The sequence below is a fragment of the Chiloscyllium punctatum genome, chromosome 10, assembly GCF_047496795.1.
Source record: "Chiloscyllium punctatum isolate Juve2018m chromosome 10, sChiPun1.3, whole genome shotgun sequence".
NCBI lineage: Eukaryota > Metazoa > Chordata > Chondrichthyes > Orectolobiformes > Hemiscylliidae > Chiloscyllium > Chiloscyllium punctatum.
The window spans coordinates 101,143,711-101,162,476 of NC_092748.1; the positions used below are offsets into that span (position 1 = coordinate 101,143,711).

An 18,766-nucleotide genomic window follows, 5' to 3' on the forward strand; every position below is an offset into this window, starting at 1 on the left:
TGCAGAACGACAGACAGATTAAGCGAGCAGGCAAAAATTTAGCACAGTGAATATAATGTGAGGAAATATAAGATTTGGCAGAAAGAAGAACAGCTGAATATTATTTAAATTCTGCAGAAAGCTTTGGGACTGAGGGATTTAGAAGTCCTTTTCCATGAATTACAAAATGCTAATATTCCAGCCCAGCTTAGGGAAGAGAATTGGAATACCTCAAAAGGGAATGGAGAATAAAAGTAGGAAGGCTGTGCTAAAATTTTCCAGAGCACTGGAATACCGTGAACAGCTTTGGGCCCCTTATCCATGGAAAGATATACTGGCATCCCAGAGAAGGTTCACCTGGCTGACGTGGTATAGAGGGACTGTCTTATGAACAGAGGTTTGAGTAGATTGGGTCTGTACTCGGGATGCAGAAGAAAGAGAGGCAACCTGATTGAAATATACAAAATTCTTATGGAACTTGACAGAGCAGATACAGAAAGTTTGTTTCCTCTTGTGGGAGAGTCTAGGAACAGAAGGCATAACCTCAGAATAAGAGGTCCCACATTTAAGACAGAGATGGGAAGGAATTTCTTCTCTCACAAGTAATAAAACTATGGAATTCCTACCATAAAGAACTGTCAAGGATGGGCTATTAAGTACATTCAAGCCTGATACAGACAAACTTATAATCAGTAAGGGAATTGAGGGTTACAGGGAAAAGGTAGGAAAGTGGAGTTGATGGTTATCAGATCAGCCATGATCTCATTGAATGGGAGAGCAGACTTGATGGGCAGAATAGCATACTTCCAATCCTGTGTCTACGTATCAAAGGCAAGCAGAATGTTACCCTGTTTAAGAAAGGAATTCGTCATAAAAGGATGTTTTGCTTCAATAATGCAAGACATTGGCGAGTCTCTATCTCAATTACTGTGTGCAGTTTTAATCTCCTTAATGGGAGAAAATGAATTGCCTTGGAGGCCATTCAGAGAAAAGTTACCAGATTGATACCTAGAATGAACAGTTCAAAGAACATAGAATATCGAACATTACGGTGCAGTACAGGCTCTTTGGCCCTCAGTGTTGCACTGACTTGTGAAACAAATCTAAAGCCCATCTAACCTACACTATTCCATTCTCATCCATATGTTTTTCCAATGGCCATTTAAATGTCCTTAAAGTTGGCAAATCTACTACTGTTGCAGGCAGGGCATTCCATGCCCCTACTACTCTGAGCAAAGTAACTACCTCTGACACCTGTTCTATATCCATCACCCCTCAATTTAAAGCTAGGTCCCTCATGCTAGCCATCATATCTGAAGAAAAAGGCTTTCACTGTCCACCCTATCTAATCCTCTGATCATCTTGCTTGCCTCTATTAAGTCACCTCTCAACCTTCTTCTCTAACGAAAACAGCTTAAAGTCCCTCAGCCTTTCCTTATCAGACCTTCCCTCCACACCAGGCAACATCCCAGTAAATCTCCTCTGCACCCTTTCCAATGCTTCCAGATCTTCCTATAACGTGTTTTCAGAGAAAATGTTGGACAGACTGCGTTTTTTTTTTGTTGTGGTTCAGAAGACTAGTGGGGGAAGTTTAAAAGATTTTAAGAGACCTTGCCAAAGTGGAGTGGGAAATATCATGTCCAACTGTGGATGAGTCCAGAACTAGGGGGCACAGTTTTGAAATTAGGGACTACCCTTTTACGAGAGGAGAAGATTTCCAAGGGGTGGAACTCCCTGCCTCAGATGGCGGAGGAGTCATTGAGTATTTTAAGCCGAAATAGATTCACTCCCCTCAAGTTCCTCTGAGGTCATTCAGGGTGGATGAGAATGTAGAATTTGAAAGGGAATCAGATCATCCATGATCTTCATCAATGGCAGCGCAGGTTGAAGGGATGGCCTTTTCCTTTAAATTTGCATGTTCATATTTTACAGGCATCTAGCATAAGGACAGCAAAAAGAAATTTACAACACGTTAATTGCACTATTGATCATCAGTCTGGAGAACACCAATGTCACAGAATCTCATAACACAACATTGACAGATGGGGGTTGGGGCTTTTGGGGCAGATGGTGTAAGAGGGGTTAAGGATTATACATCTTCGCCTGAATAGAGGGTAAACAGCTCACCTGCCACTTCCACAGGAAGAGGAACTGGCTATTCAGCCCCTCAAGCCTGTTCCACCTTTAGGTGAGGGAGAAAATACAATTCACACAACTCAGAAATAAGCCACTAGGTACAAATCCTACCTGAGTTCATCGAATCCACCAGCATATCCATCTATCACTTCCTTGCACCTCTCCAAACCCTGAAATGGATGCATGCTATCTGCCTCAACTATCCCAACAAGCTTCACATTCTAACCACTCAGAGCGATAATAATTCCTCCGAATTCCAAAGAGGACCCATCTTGGACTCAAAACGTTAACTGCTCCTCTCTCCACAGATGCTGCCAGACCTGCCTCCAGAGTTTCTCCAGCATTTGGTTTTATTTCAGATCTCCCGGTATCTACAAGATTTTGCTTTTGCTCTTCTGATTTTTCTCATTGCAATTTTATCCCTAATCCAACGTAATATCAGTGCAGTCAAGGTCATTGAAAAGCTTATTTTCAGCTCCCCCCACCTTCTTTAAAGGCACGGACACATGCTGCAGTAGAGCTCTAGGAATGCTGGCTCTCTCCAGTTCCTTGGCCAGTGGCCATCTATTGCCTCATAGCCAGGGATGCATTCCCATGCTAATTTCCCATGGGTGCAACCAACTTCAGAACCTGCTGCTGTTCTCATCCAGAACTCACTTCTATTCCATTTCTTACAGAAGTTAATGAAAAGTAACCAGGAGCATGGAACAAGGAACACACCGCCACCCCCACCCCCACCCCCACCCCCTCCCCCACATCCGGCTCATTCCTCAACCAGCCTCTGACCAGCAACACTAAAGGTTAACCACAGACTGGGCTTTGAGCCAAAATATTTACAGTTGGTGCTACTCGGCCTCTCACCAGTCGAGGTGTAAGTAACTGCAAGCATCACTAACCCATGAAAATACATCATGTTAAAAGCCAATAACTTTAAATGTGTGTTAAAACAGACCAAATATATTGTTTATAGTTTCAAACCTCCCTGGCACAAAGAAAGAGTTGGGTATTTTCAACTGTTAAAATTCACACAACATCAGGTTATAGTCCAACAGGTTTATTTGGAAACTAGCGTTCGGCACGCCACTCCTTCATCAGGTGAGTGTGGAGAATAGGATTGTAACTGAAACTATATATTGAAAAAGACCCGGATTGTTTGTTAAGTCTTTCACCTTTTAGAATGACCATGTTAATTTCAGTTTCATCACACTGTAAACTTTTGCTATAAATTCTGTGTCTTACAATCTTTTCTCCACAATCAGCTGATGAAGGAGCGTCGCTCAGAAAGCTAGTGCTTCCAAATAAATCTGTTGGACTATAACCTGGTGTTGTGGGACTTTTAACTTTGTACACCCCAGTCCAACGTCTCCAAGGCAGGTTTTCAACTGGTGCAGGAATGATGAACCAAAGGACCTTTTTCTGTGCTGTAGACCTCGATGACTCAAATACTAAACAACACTTACTTGCCACTCAGGATGTCCTGCTTCAACTGAAGTACAAATAGGTACCTGTAGATAAACAAGGAAGCACAGTCAAAACTTTAACCAAACCCACTGGAAGGTCATTTTATAACCTTAAAAAAATACAGCAAGTTAAGATCCAAAATGGCACTGACTGCACGAGGACGCTGGAATCAGATTCAATAATAAATCCCATAAAAGTAAATAGGTAAATGCATATAGTGAACAAAGAACCTTAGAGCACAGTAACAGGCCCTTCGGCCCACCAAGCCTGCGCCAATCCAGATCCTCTATCTAAACCTGTCACTTACTTTCTAAGGATCTGTAGCCCTCTACTCCCTGCCACATTCATGTATCTGTCTAGATACATCTTATGGTTGGATTATTATTTCGAAGAGCTACCGTGAAGAGGATGGGCTCAATTGGCAGCCTTCTGCACAGACTACAGATGCAAGACAAATTGACAGGCTGCATGCTTAACCCATGCCAAATGCTTAGGGAACAATTCTACATGCAACCTAAGAAAAGAAAAGAAAAGGTCACTCCTCAAAACGAGAAACCACAGGCTGATTTGCTCTCTGACAACCAGCAGGGAAAAGAAAATCCCAGAAACACCATCAAACATAGAAAAGACTTTAGTGCTTCAAATCGATGTCATGGTGGTTTGGTCACATGACTGAAGGCAGCTTTATCAAGGGTCAGTGTGTGACAGTCTTAATGTCACCCAGGGGATAGAAGCAGGCAGAAAGGTCACGGAAACTAGCAATCCAAAACAGGCCAGGTCATCACGGTCAATCAATCCATTTCATGGCCTAGTTCCAATTACCTGAAGGACTAAAAGCAGACTATTTGGACTGGATGCCATTACAGCTTTAGTAGTAGATGTATCCAGGTAAATAAACATGATCAGTGAGTCAGTAAAAAACAGAAAAGCGGTCAAGAGATTCAAATTAAACATAAACCGAATTGTTAAAAGGCATTTGCAACAATTTGAGCGCCCCTCCATCCATTTGGATGAGTGCTGCAACTAGTCATATTTACCCTTCCAACACATCATTACCTCCCCTCCACTTGCACCCTCGACTGCTGCCCCTCAATGGTATCCTCACTTCTCCCGAAGACATTGCCTATGGATCTGTATCCTAACTCAAGCCAATGAAGGTCAGGCTTTACCCTCCCCACTTCTTCACTATCTTTGAACAAAGCACAATGTCCTATCACCTACAGCAGCACAGCCAAGGCCCCAAGCCCAATACTCACCTGGACTGGACACCTATGTGTGTCCAGTGAATGCAATTAAGGCCAAGATTCCTGGATGATTATGCCCTGTATTCTCAGTCAGGCCCATGTCAACCCCAGAAGAACAGAGGCCAAGTAAAGTTCATTCTACTGCTGCCGCTCAATCAGCTCAGCTCCATTGAAAAGGGGACCAAACCCAACAGCTTCTTGGGGTGAGAGTGTCAGAGGCATCTCGAACATCACAGGTAGCAAAGCAGCCAAAAAGAGCATTACAGGCAGTGTTAATTTCCATTTGAGATTAGTTTTGGAGACAAAGATTGCAAGTACTTTCCACGGCCTTGGAAATCTTTCCCACTCATGAATGAAGCATCACATTGTCAGGGACTGATATTTACATGGGAAAAAAAAATCTATCGTGAACACCAAGAATGTTACATTCCATTATCCCTACCAGGTTTTGTTATTGCACGGAGATTTATATTTGTTCTGCACAGACTTAGCAGGCCAACAGGTTCCAGCATGTATATTTTTAAAGAGGCACTGAACTGTAGTTAGCACTGAACATTCTTGCATACACAATATGGGGGAATTGCCATCTCTAGACTGAACACACATCTCCCTCTGGAAATGACCCTGCTGGAAATTAAAGGCACCAAGTCCCTCAATACCATAATTTCCTAAAGGCAGTTCTGCAAATGGGCCTTTTGCACACTGCTCCGGTTCCTACTGCAGACTTTAATCGGACAGTAAGGCAAAAGTGAGAACTGCAGATGCTGGAAATCAGAGTCGAGATTAGAGTGGTGCTGGAAAAGCACAGCAGGTCAGGCATCATCCGAGGAGCAGGAAAATCGACGTTTCGGGCAAAAGCCCTTCATCAGGACTGACTTTTGCCTGAAACGTCGATTTTCCTGCTCCTCAGATGCTGCCTCACTTACTGTGCTTTTCCAGCACGACCCTTTATCAGACAATACTCCAGGTACTGATCAATGTACAACACTCATCCAGAATTGAAACAGATCTCAGCAAGGGATCAGAAGACTCTCAGCCTCTAATTGGTTGAAGCGGTCTTCAACCTGATTGCCCATGCTTTGTGGCAATCACAAGTGGGTTGGCCATTAGACATTCTGCATTTAGCAAAGGTTGGAAAAAATGGGGAGAAAATGGATACAAGGGTTCCTATGGCTGATCAGTAGCCAGCTATTAGGAAAGTGAGAATCTGAGTGAGCTTGCCTTGGCGGCGAAGACTGTTTCAGAACATTGAGTATGACAGGAGTAATGGCTCAGCAACTTGCACCCCAACCACTAGAGTCTATGTCCTCTCAAGAGGAAGAGAAGCAAGAAATATTTGGCAACTGTTGCCACGGTCATACCAAAAGGCCTTTAATCAGATACGATCACTGAAGTACAAGCTACAAAAACAAAACCACATCTTACCTTGTTAACTCTTCACGAAGGTTATTTGGTTCAGAGGAGTAAAACTTCACCCGCAAATGAAGGCAGTACGGCGAGCCAACTGCAAGGAGCATGTTAAAATTAAACAACTCCGCACATAAACCACAATAAAAATAATCCAACTTCTTAGGCACTATTTCAAATCAGAGGAAGTGTAACCACTCCATCTAATCGTCCAAACAGAGAGCAGAAAAGGAGTTTTAACATTCACCAACCTATTCCTTTCTACACATGGAAGGTCTCTGAGGTTTCTTTGTACAACTTTTGCAGAGCCAGCTGTAGCAGCGTGAAACTTTGTGGAATTTAAAATGCAAATAAGTCACAACAAAAAGGAACTCACTTGCCTTTTTCTGCAATGGGATCTGCTGGATCAACATCAGCGAATCAGAAGCAAGCCCTACCTTCAAAACTGCTCACAAGGGCTTTTGGTCAATTTGATCTTCCAGGAACGGCCATCAAATTGCTTTTACTTTTTAAGAACAATTTGGTGAATAAATGCAACATAACTTGCGTGCTTCTGTCTAAGATGTTTTTTGATCTGTATATCCCTGCTTACTATGATCTGCCTATACTACTCATAAACAAAGCTTTTCACTGTACTGCGGTAGACTTGACAAAAAAAATCATAGAACATAGAACATAGAACATAACAGCGCAGTACAGGCCCTTCGGCCCTTGATGTTGCGCCGATCAAAGCCCACCTAACCTACACGAACCCACTATCCTCCATATACCTATCCAATGCCCGCTTAAATACCCATAAAGTGGGAGAGTCCACTACTGCTACTGGCAGGGCATTCCATGAACTTACGACTCGCTGAGTGAAGAACCTACCCCTAACATCAGTCCGATATCTACCCCCCCTTAATTTAAAGCTATGCCCCCTTGTAATAGCTGACTCCATACGTGGAAAAAGGTTCTCACTGTCAACCCTATCTAACCCCCTAATCATCTTGTACACCTCTATCAAGTCACCCCTAAACCTTCTTTTCTCCAATGAAAACAACCCCAAGTGCCTCAGCCTTTCCTCATAGGATCTTCCTACCATATCAAGCAACATCCTGGCAAAATTCCTCTGCACCCGTTCCAGTGCCTCCACATCCTTCCTATAGTATGGCGACCAAAACTGCACACAATATTCCAGATGCGGCCGCACCAGAGTCTTATACAACTGCAGCATGACCTCAGGACTCCGGAACTCAATTCCTCTACCAATAAAAGCCAGTACGCCATATGCCTTCTTCACTGCACTATTTACCTGGGTGGCAACTTTCAGAGATCTGTGTACATGGACACCAAGATCTCTCTGCTCTTCCACACTACCAAGTATCTGACCATTAGCCCAGTACCCCATCTTTTTATTACTCTTACCAAAGTGAATCACCTCACACTTAGCTACATTGAACTCCATTTGCCACCTTTCTGCCCAGCTCTGCAGCTTATCTATATCCCGCTGTAACCTGCCACATCCTTCCTCACGGTCTACAACTCCTCCGACTTTCGTATCATCCGCAAACTTGCTCACCCAACCTTCTAACCCTTCCTCCAGGTCATTTATAAAAACGACAAACAGCAATGGTCCCAAAACAGATCCTTGCGGAACACCGCTAGTAACTGCACTCCAAGATGAACCTTTGCCATCAACTACTACCCTCTGTCTTCTTCCAGCCAGCCAATTCCTAATCCAAACCTCCAACTCACCCTCAATGCCATACCTCCATATTTCTTGCAGTAGCCTACCATGGGGAACCTTATCAAACGCCTTACTGAAATCCATATACACCACAGCTACCGCTTTCCCCTTGTCCACCTCCTTAGTCACCTTCTCAAAGAATTCAATAAGGTTTGTGAGGCACGACCTGCCCTTCACAAAACCATGCTGACTATCCCTGATCACATTATTCCTATCCAGATGTTCATAAATCCTATCCCTTACAATTCTCTCTAAGACTTTGCCCACAACAGAAGTGAGTCTCATTGGCCTATAGTTACTAGGGTTATCCCTACTCCCCTTCTTGAACAAGGGAACCACATTTGCTAGCCTCCAGTCTTCTGGCACTATTCCTGTAGACAATGAGGACATAAAAATCAAGGCCAATGGCTCTGCAATCTCCTCCCTTGCTTCCCAGAGAATCCTAGGATAAATGCCATCAGGCCCAGGGGACTTATCTATTTTCACCCTTGCCAGAATTTCCAACACCTCTTCTCTCCATATCTCAAAGCCATCCATTCTACTTATTCGTGCCTCAGTATTCATATCGACAACAATGTCCTGTTCCTGAGTGAATACTGACGAAAAGTATTCATTCAGTGCCTCCCCAATCTCTTCAGCCTCCACACGCAACTTCCCATTACTATCCTTGATTGGACCTATTCCTACCCTAGTCATTCTTTTATTCCTAACATACCTATAGAAAGCCTTAGGGTTTTCCCTAATCCTACCAACTAAGGACCTTTCATGTCCCCTCCTTGCTGCTCTTAGCTCTCTCTTCAGGTCCTTCCGGGCTACCTTATAACTCTCAATCGCCCCTATTGAACCTTCACGCCTCATCTTTACAAAGGCCGCCCTCTTCCATTTAACAAGGGATTCCAATTACTTATTAAACCACGGCTCCCTCACACAACCCTTTCCTCCCTGCCTGATAGGTACGCACTTATCAAGGACACTCAATAGTTGCTCCTTGAACAAGTTCCACATATCAATTACGCTCTTGCCTTGGAATCTACTTTTCCAATCCACACATCCTAAGTCATGCCTCAACGCATCATAATTTCCCTGCCCCCAGCTATAACTCTTGCCCTGTAGTACACACTTATCCCTCTCCATCACTAGAGTAAAAGTCACCGAATTGTGGTCACTGTCCCCAAAGTGCTCACCTACCTCTAGTTCTAATACCTGGCCTGGTTCGTTACCCAGAACCAAATCCAGTATGGCCTCACCTCTTGTTGGCTTATCTACATATTGTGTCAGGAAACTCTCCTGCACACACGGCACAAACACTGACCCATCTAACGAACTTGAGCTATAGCTTTCCCAATCAATATCAGGAAAGTTAAAGTCTCCCATAACAATCACCCTATTACTGTCACTCTTCTCCTGAATCATCTTCGCAATGAAATAAAATGAATGGGAGATGTTTTCATTCTTGAGGTCCTCCTGGCTCAATTCCCAAATGATTAGGTTTGTTTACACTGCTCCTTTGCACTGATTCGTGCACCTTGCCCACTTTGAATTGATCAGAAGACACAAGCACAGAACTAGGCCAGTCAGTGCACTGAGTCTTCTCCACCATGCCATGTGTTCATGGTTGATCTGATAACCCTCCGCCCCACTTTCATACCTTTTCTCTCATAATCTTAGATTCCCTTAGTGATTAAAAATCTATCTCAATCGTGAAGATGTTTAACAACCCACCCTCAACAGCAATGCTTTCCATAGACTCACTACCCCAGAGAGAAGAAATTCCTCCTCACACTTCATTTGACATGTGCGACCCCTTCATCCGAGATCCTGCCATCTATTCCTCGACTTTCCCCACAAAAGGGGAATAATCTTTCTGCATCTACCCTGTCATGTCCCAAAGAGTATTGTATGGTAAATAATGTTGCCTCACATTCTTCCCTCTCTCCTATCCCAGATTGGTCCAGACACCCCTCACTCGTTCACCATTTCTCCAGCCATGTACTTCCTCAATACATTAGCATACAGGCACTAAATATAAAGATTAAAAAGAGGACCTTAAAGTTAGGAATGTCCTCCCTGACACCTCAGTGTCTGGCTGAACGTCAAAAAAAAAACATTCCCTTCCCCACATGGACCATAACGTCTGGCTATTTTACGTTATCTCTCCTCTGAACATGTTCTGGCCTTCTTAGTTACCTCTGGCATCAACACATATTGATAAATGCAGAAAGGCTTTTTAAACCACATTAATAATGAATCCCCACTCAACTTCCACACTTTCTGGTGCTTGTGAATTCATTTGTCCCACACTGTTACAGATGTGCTTTAGACTGCAACCCCCTGCCCTCATCTGGGTTATCTGGTAGTCATCAAAACTGGTTTGAAAGTTCTACCCTCCCAAAGAATTCAGCACAGTCCTGCCCCTTCTCCATGGTTGGATAACCACCCATTTCCTATTCCATTGATTTATGCTGCAGAGTGAACACCAGGCACTCCCAAAAATACCCAGCTTCTGGAACATCTTACAGTGACCTCAGCCACCACTTGGCTTCGGGTCTGAACAGTCGGAGCTAATTCCTGAGCCCGGGGTGGCTGATGTACACAAAGTGTCCGAGAAGCACCAAATATCAAGAGAGTCCCTTGCACAAGATTCCCTCACTCTCAGATCCTACTTCAAGAGACTGAAACATTTGCAAGAGCTTTGGGGAAAAAGAAAACTTACTTTTCACTTGCTTCTTAATGCTCTTGGTGTTATCCAACCAATGCTGCAACATAAAATACAGATAGACATAGATTATGTTCAACAAGAGCCAGCAGACGGTGTAGAAGCAGTGAGCAACCCTGACTTACTCTCCCATCATACAGAGGTGTTAGGGACCTGGTACCAAACCAATCTTGCTTCTTCTCATGAACGAAGCAGCGAAACGATTCAATGCACTCACACAATGGCAATATTTTCAGATTCTGAAGTAAACATTTGATATACTGAACACAACTACTCAGTTTTATATAGCTGTTAGAGCCCATCATAACTGACTGGGGCAATGAGCTGAAGGAAATAGATCATGTTGGGGGTGGTAGGAATGTGGAAGTCTGTTTAATTCTGGCATAGTCAGTGGCACAGGAGTAACATTAAAACACTTTCAGACAATTAAATGGCAGACACCCTTCCCTTCAGTCCACTGCTCTAGCATTTCGTGATGTAGAAGATGGTCCAGAAAGGTCAAGTGTTTTCTCCTCTCTTTCCACATAAGCGCTGTCTGCCCTGCTCAGTGTTCCCAGCATTTTCTGTTTTTATTGCATCTTGCCAGCGCCCGCAACAATTTACTTTTGCCTCACAAATGGCTTTGCATTTCTGATGACGATAGGACAGGAGCTGGAAAATGGTTTGCCTGCTTTTGTTTTAGCTTCTCAAATTGCCTGTCTGCTCAAGGTCAGCATTTTGTCATTTAAAAAGGAAGAAAACGAGTTTAAAATAAAGCAGATCGAAATTGGTGCACAATATGAACCTTTCCAATCCGTTGATGAAAATAAGAATTGGAATGGGTGCTGCATGAGCAGGATAATTCTCTGTATCAGTTTACTTCCCAAATTATGGGAAAAAGATATTCCCAGTGAATCTCGGAAACAGGTACTATTCCATCGAAGAGGGACAGTGTTTAAGAACTTTGTGCATAATGCTAACCAAGGCAGGGAACTTATAGTAGTTGTAAAAGTTCAATCAAGGGTCTGGTAAATTATCTCTAAAACTATTAATTTGTTACTATTTGTTCAAGGTCTGAGGATTAAGAAAGAAAGAAAGAAAGAAAAAACAGCAGCATAAATGATACAGGTTACTAAACTGTCTATTTCCTTTATCATCATCTCCCTTTTTTGCTGTTCAGGGATAAATATCGTTGCTTAGAACCAAAGTTGATCCCAGTAAAACCGTCAGATAGCAATAAAAAGATTGTGTCAACATTTCACGTCACGTGGCTATTTTTAAAAGGAATGCAGCACTGCTTGCAGCATTTCAAAGTGAAATCAACCTTTGGAAACAGATCTACTTCCAAAAATGTTTCAATAACTCAAAATAAAAATCAATCTGCCCGCAAAAGCTCACAACAATCAGATTTAAGTAACGCTCACCAATCATCCAATGTCAAGTGAACACTTCAAATTAGAAGTGATTTCTGGTTTGGAGTTATAAACTATGAACTGTAACCCTGTGCCCAAGGGGAAAGGGTGTTCCAGAACCAGACATGACCTTATTCCTCTGCATCCCCTCCCGCCCACTTCTCAGGCCTGTTTTCTTTCAGCTCCTCCGCATTCCAGCGCTGGACATGTAAAAGCTCTTAGCCAAGGAACAAATGTGCGTTTTGTTTAAAAAGCTACTGAAAGCTCAAATCATCAGCTTTCAATCTTCTTACATGAAGCAGCCCCCTGCATTATCCAAGCAAAACAGAGACCCAATATCTAAATATCCTCCTCAACACTGGCTGGAAAGTTAAATTGCTTACACAGAAAATCTGCAATTCCTTCAGAGAGAGAAAGAAAAGTGAGTTTCGCTTCACATATTCATTTTTATTCACTCGTGTGATGTGGGCATCGCCAGCTGGCCAGCATTTATTGCCTGTCTCTAAGTGTCTTTGAGAAGATGGTGGTCAGCTGCCACTTTTAAACATGGCAGTCTATTTAGTGTGGGTAGACCCACAATGAGTTTAGGGAGGGACTTGCAGGATTTTGACCTAGTAGCAGCGAAGACATCATAATATATTTCCAAGTCAAGATGGTGAGTGGCTTGAAGGGGAACTTGCTGGTAATGTTGTTCCCATGTATCTGTTGTCTTTCTCCTTCAAGATGGAAGTGGTCACGGGCTTGGAAGGTGCTGTCTGAGGATCTTTGATGAATTTCTACAGTGCATCTTGTAGATGGTAGACACTGCTGCTACTGTGCATCAGTGGTGGAGGGAACGGATGTTTGTAGATAGTGTCAAGCACCACCTACACCATCTCCTGAGTCTTGTTGGAGCTGCACTCATCCAGGCAAGCGCAGAGTACTCGATCAAGTTCCTGACTTGTGCCTTGTAGATGGTGGACAGGCTTTGGGAGAATCAAAAGGTGAGCCCGTCAACACAGCATTCCTAGCCTCAGACTTGCTTTTGTAGCCACTGTATTAGGCTTCTGCTCAATGGTAACCCCGAGGATATTGATAGTGGGGGATTCAGTGATGGTAATACCAGTGAATGTGAAGGGGCGATGGTTAGATTGCCTCTTATTGGAGATAGGCAGCATGCATGGCTCAGTGATGAGCACTGCTGCCTCACAGCGCCAGAGACCCGGGTTCAATTCCTGCCTCGGGTTACTGTCTGTGTGGACATTGCACATTCTCCCAGTATTTGAGTGGGTTTCCTCCGGGTGCTCTTAGTTCTTCCCACAATCCAAAGATGTGCAGTTCAGGTGAATTGGCGATGCTAAATTGCCCATCGCGTTAGGTGCATTAATCAGAGGGAGATGGGCCAGGGTGGGTTACTCTTCGGAGAGTTGGTGTGGACTTGTCGGGCCAAAGAGCCTGTTTCCATACTGTAGGGAAACTAACCTAATGGATAAAGCCTGGCATTGTGTGACGTGAATGTTATTTGCCACTTGCCAGACCAAGTCTTGATATTGCCCAGGATATTGTTGCATTTGAACATGGTATCTGATGAGTCATGAATGGTGTGGAACACTGCAATCATCCCAATATTTGACCTTATGGAGGAGGGAAGATTATTGATGAAGCAGCTGAAGATGATTGAGCCTAGTGCACTATCCTGAGGAACTCCTGCAGATATGTCCTGGACCTGAGATAACTGACCTCCAGCAACTTATGACCATCTGTCTACGTGTCAGCTGAGAGTTTGTCCCCTGATACCCATTGATTCCAGTTTTGCTAGAGCTCCCTGATGCCATACTTGGGTGAATGAGCCTTAATGTCAAGGGCTGTCACTCTCACCTCACCTCTGGAATTCAGCTCATTTGTCCACGTTTGAACCAATGCTGTAATAAGCTGAGTGGCACTGGTGAAACCCAAGCTGGACATCACTGAGCAGGTGCTGCTTGTAGCACTGCTGATAACACCTTTCAAGACTTAACTGATTTTTTGAGAATAGACTGATGGGACAGTAATTGGCTGAATTGGATTTCTCCTGCTATTTATGTACTGGACATATTTGGACAATTTTCCACATTGCCAGGTAGATTCCAATGTTTTAGCAGTACCAGAACACAGCATAGCACTGAAAGCCCCACCTGTATCAGGAACATAGAAGCACTGAAACCTGGCAGCTGAGCATTCAGTTAAATCTTTCACAGATCAAATGCATTAAAAGGAAACATCAGGAATTTAGATGGAAGTAGGTTGTCGTTATTTTCCACTTCTTCTGTGCCTACTAAGTACTGTTCAGGGCCTCACAAAGGGAGGAACTTTATTCCCTGTAGGTAGAAATGAAGGGTGGCACCATTTTTGGTTCCTGCACTCAACTGCAATGTGCCACTGAGGAGACCTTCCCTCAGCCACCTCCATCTCTGGAAGTGCTGTCCACTTGCTGCTCCGCAGGCACTAGCCCAACTATCAGGGCCTACAGTTTTGGGAGGACAATGACAGCCTCACCAGCAGAGGCAAGCACTGCCACTGCAGGAGAGCAAATGTGTTGATGCATCTAGAACATAGAACATAGAACAATACAGCACAGAACAGGCCCTTCGGCCCACGATGTTGTGCCGAACTTCTATCCTAGATTAAGCACCCATCCATGTACCTATCCAAATGCCGCTTAAAGGTCGCCAATGAATCTGACTCTATCACTCCCTCGGGCAGCGCATTCCATGCCCCCACCACTCTCTGGGTAAAGAACCCACCCCTGACATCTCCCTTATAACTTCCACCCTTCACCTTAAATTTATGTCCCCTTGTAACACTCTGTTGTACCCGGGGAAAAAGTTTCTGACTGTCTACTCTATCTATTCCTCTGATCATCTTATAAACCTCTATCAAGTCACCCCTCATCCTTCGCTGTTCCAACGAGAAAAGGCCGAGAACTCTCAACCTATCCTCGTACGACCTACTCTCCATTCCAGGCAACATCCTGGTAAATCTTCTCTGCACCCTCTCCAAAGCTTCCACATCTTTCCTAAAGTGAGGCGACCAGAACTGCACACAGTACTCCAAATGTGGCCTAACCAAAGTCCTGTACAGCTGCAACATCACCTCACGACTCTTGAATTCAATCCCTCTGCTAATGAACGATAATACTCCATAGGCCTTCTTACAAACTCTATCCACCTGAGTGGCAACCTTCAAAGATCTATGTACATAGACCCCAAGATCCCTCTGTTCCTCCACCTGACCAAGAACCCTACCATTAACCCTGTATTCCGCATTCTTATTTGTTCTTCCAAAATGGACAACCTCACACTTGGCAGGGTTGAACTCCATCTGCCACTCCTCAGCCCAGCTCTGCATCATATCTAAGTCCCTCTGCAGCCGACAACAGCCCTCCTCACTGTCCTCAACTCCACCTATCTTTGTATCATCTGCAAATTTACTGACCCACCCTTCGACTCCCTCATCTAAGTCATTAATAAAAATTACAAACAGCAGAGGACCCAGAACTGATCCCTGCGGAACTCCACTTGTAACTGGACTCCATGCTGAATATTTACCATCTACCACCACTCTCTGACTTCGACCGGTTAGCCAGTTTTCTATCCAATTGGCCAAATTTCCCTCTATCCCATGCCTCCTGACTTTCCGCATAAGCCTACCATGGGGAACCTTATCAAATGCCTTACTAAAATCCATGTACACTACATCCACTGCTCTACCCTCATCCACATGCTTGGTCACCTCCTCGAAGAATTCAATAAGACTTGTAAGGCAAGACCTACCCTTCACAAATCCGTGCTGGCTGTCCCTAATCAAGCAGTGTCTTTCCAGATACTCGTAAATCCTATCCCTCAGTACCCTTTCCATTACTTTGCCTACCACAGAAGTAAGACTAACTGGCCTGTAATTCCCGGGGTTATCCCTATTCCCTTTTTTGAACAGGGGCACAACATTCGCTACTCTCCAGTCCCCTGGTACCACCCCCGTTGCCAGTGAAGACGAGAAGATCATTGCCAACGGTACTGCAATTTCCTCTCTTGCTTCCCACATAATCCTAGGATATATCCCGTCAGGCCCGGGGGACTTGTCTATCCTCAAGTTGTTCAAAATGTCCAACACATCTTCCTTCCTAACAGGTATCTCTTCTAGCTTATCAGTCCGTTTCACACTCTCCTCTTCAACAATACGGTCCCTCTCGTTCGTAAATACTGAAGAGAAGTACTTGTTCAAGACCTCTCCTATCTCTTCCGACTCAATACACAGTCTCCCACCACTGTCCTTGATCGGACCTACCCTCGTTCTCGTCATTCTCAGGTTTCTCACATACGCATAGAATGCCTTTGGGTTATCCTTGATCCTATCCGCCAGGGATTTTTCATGCCCTCTCTTAGCTCTCCTAATCCCTTTCTTCAGGTCCCTTCTGGCTATCCTGTATCCCTCCACTGCTCTGTCTGAACCTTGTTTCCTCAACCTTATGTAAGCCTCCTTCTTCCTCTTTACTAGACATTCAACCTCCCTCGTCAACCAAGGCTCCCTCACACGACCATTTCTTTCCTGCCTGATCGGTACATACATATCAAGCTTCCCTTGATGGGGCTTCAATGTTTACAAATACACAGGCTACAGAACTGCCCAGCCCAGCCCACCCTGTGGATGGGAATTCCCTTGGACGACCTTCAACCACAGCTGGAGCCCAGTGATTCCTGTTGAGATTGGGTTGGCTGGGTGGGGGGGAAAAAAAAAAAAAGAGTGGTTAGGATCTGCAAAATCTCACAACGTCACCACAAGCCACCTCAAGGTCGCTGCCAACATGTTATGATAGGGGGCAGTGATTGTTCCCAAAGGCAACCCAAACTGCCAAGATCACCAAGTTGACGAAAGTGAGTACTTGCAGATGTTGGAGATCAGAGTCAAGCTTAGAGTCGTGCTGGAAAAGCACAGCAGGTCAGGCAGCATTCAAGGAGCAGGAAAATTGATGTTTCGGGCAAAGGTCCCCCCCCGCCTGACCTCCTATGCTTTTTCAGCACTTCTCTAAAGATCACCAAGTTGACACAACGTGTTGCGCAGCTGACTCAACACGTGTTTTGAAAATTCCTCTCAGTATTCCTCTCTCTGCCTCTGCAGAAATTACTTGAAGAGAGAGTGAGTTAACCAAATCCAAATCCAACCTTTCTCCAGATGGGAGAAGAGATAATGTGAAAAATGTGATTATCCAAAAGAGTTTTTGGGCTATTCCTTGAAAATAAAGAAATAAATCTGAGCTTCCAGTACAGAGAATTCTCAACAAATAAATTACAAAACGCTGACTAAATAATCATTTTCATTTCACTAACTGCCATATATCTATGTAGACAAGACAAATTCTTTAAGCATCTTACCGCTACTTGGGCAGAATCCATGAACCTAAGGCCAAAATAGTCTTTCTCAATGATGTCGAGATGGTACATGATTTGCTCAAAAAGCTCCTGGCCTTTCGCTTTTTTCTAAAAAAAACACAAGAAAACATCAAAGCAGAATGTTCAGCAACTCAGATTTGAATAGCTTCAAATTTCAAAAGGAACCTTTGTTTTTAAACCATAATTCAGACATCAAAATTGGTTTGATTCAATGAATAAAATTAGGACAGCAATCAATCAATATCACTGACCTTTCAAAAGGATGAAAATTAGCAATTTTTCTTAAAAGCATGCCAACATAGCCTGAATGCACTAATAAATTATACTAATGACCAATTTAAGATAAATCGGTCAAACTGGTAGTGTTAGAAGGGACAGATTCATAAGCAGTGACCCATTCTCTACAGACTGAAGGAATTTATTTGTTCAAGCTGTCCACCTTCTTTGAATAGCCGGGGAGCTTGGGGAGGTTCTTAGCTGGTCCACACTGCGTTTTCCTTGTTAATAACTTGGCCAATCAGGGATGACTGGCCTACCAATTAATATCCAACAAAAGTGGTCACCGACCTTCAGTTTGAGAATTCTAATTGACCCAGTGTTCACAGGCACCTACGAGGAGTGAATTTCTCAATCTCACCCCTAAAAGGTAAATTCAAATTTTAAGATTACATCCCACTACTCCATAAATTAAATGATATGCGAAGGAAAGGGTTAAATTAGATTTGAGCAGAAAGTGCAGAAACAGCTCAGCAAGTCAGGCAGCATCCGCAGGAACAGAAGGGGTTAACACATCGGGATGTTCACTTTTCATCTGAATGTCCTTTCATCAGAACCATCAACGTGAAACATTGGCTGTGTTTCCCTCACCTCAGGTTCTGCCCATCTGGGCTTACCCAGCATCCAAAGAAATTTGTCTTCATTTATAAATTACATTCACTTCAAGTGCGGAATCCCAAGCTATTCACGCAATTCCCATTTAAATCCCATCCATTTACTCGAAGGTCAATGATCAGAAAGTGGTAGGAATGAGGTTTAAGATCTGAAGAAAGAGACACATTGCAAATATAATGTGAACATTAGTAGCAGCATTATTTTTGAGAATGAGAAACTCAAGAAAAACATTTGAGTATTAATCTGTAACTAAATTAAATGAGACACTGTGCGAATGAGTGTAAGCTGATAGATCTGAGATTGACTTCAAACAACCAATTAGGATGAATTCTTAAAGAAGAAAATTCTGAAGAGTTTCGAAAGAGTGGACAGACAAGCTATTAGATCCAGAGTGACCAACCCAGAGC

The 18,766-nt window shown here is 43.7% G+C and overlaps 1 protein-coding gene across 5 annotated transcripts in view; it reads right to left on the reverse strand.

Moving 5' to 3' along the window:
• The window catches only part of epb41l5 (erythrocyte membrane protein band 4.1 like 5), a 166,571-nt gene that overhangs the window by 86,978 nt on the left and 60,827 nt on the right, over window positions 1-18,766 (reverse strand). For all 5 annotated transcript variants that reach the window (XM_072579887.1, XM_072579886.1, XM_072579884.1 and 2 more), the window contains exons 2-5: window positions 17,451-17,555; window positions 10,670-10,712; window positions 6,246-6,324; window positions 3,576-3,620 (exon numbers count right to left, since the gene is read on the reverse strand). In XM_072579887.1, coding sequence (XP_072435988.1) covers window positions 3,576-3,620; window positions 6,246-6,324; window positions 10,670-10,712; window positions 17,451-17,519 — 236 coding nt within the window. In that variant the 5' untranslated portion in view covers window positions 17,520-17,555. The remainder of the gene's footprint in view (window positions 1-3,575; window positions 3,621-6,245; window positions 6,325-10,669; window positions 10,713-17,450; window positions 17,556-18,766) is intronic.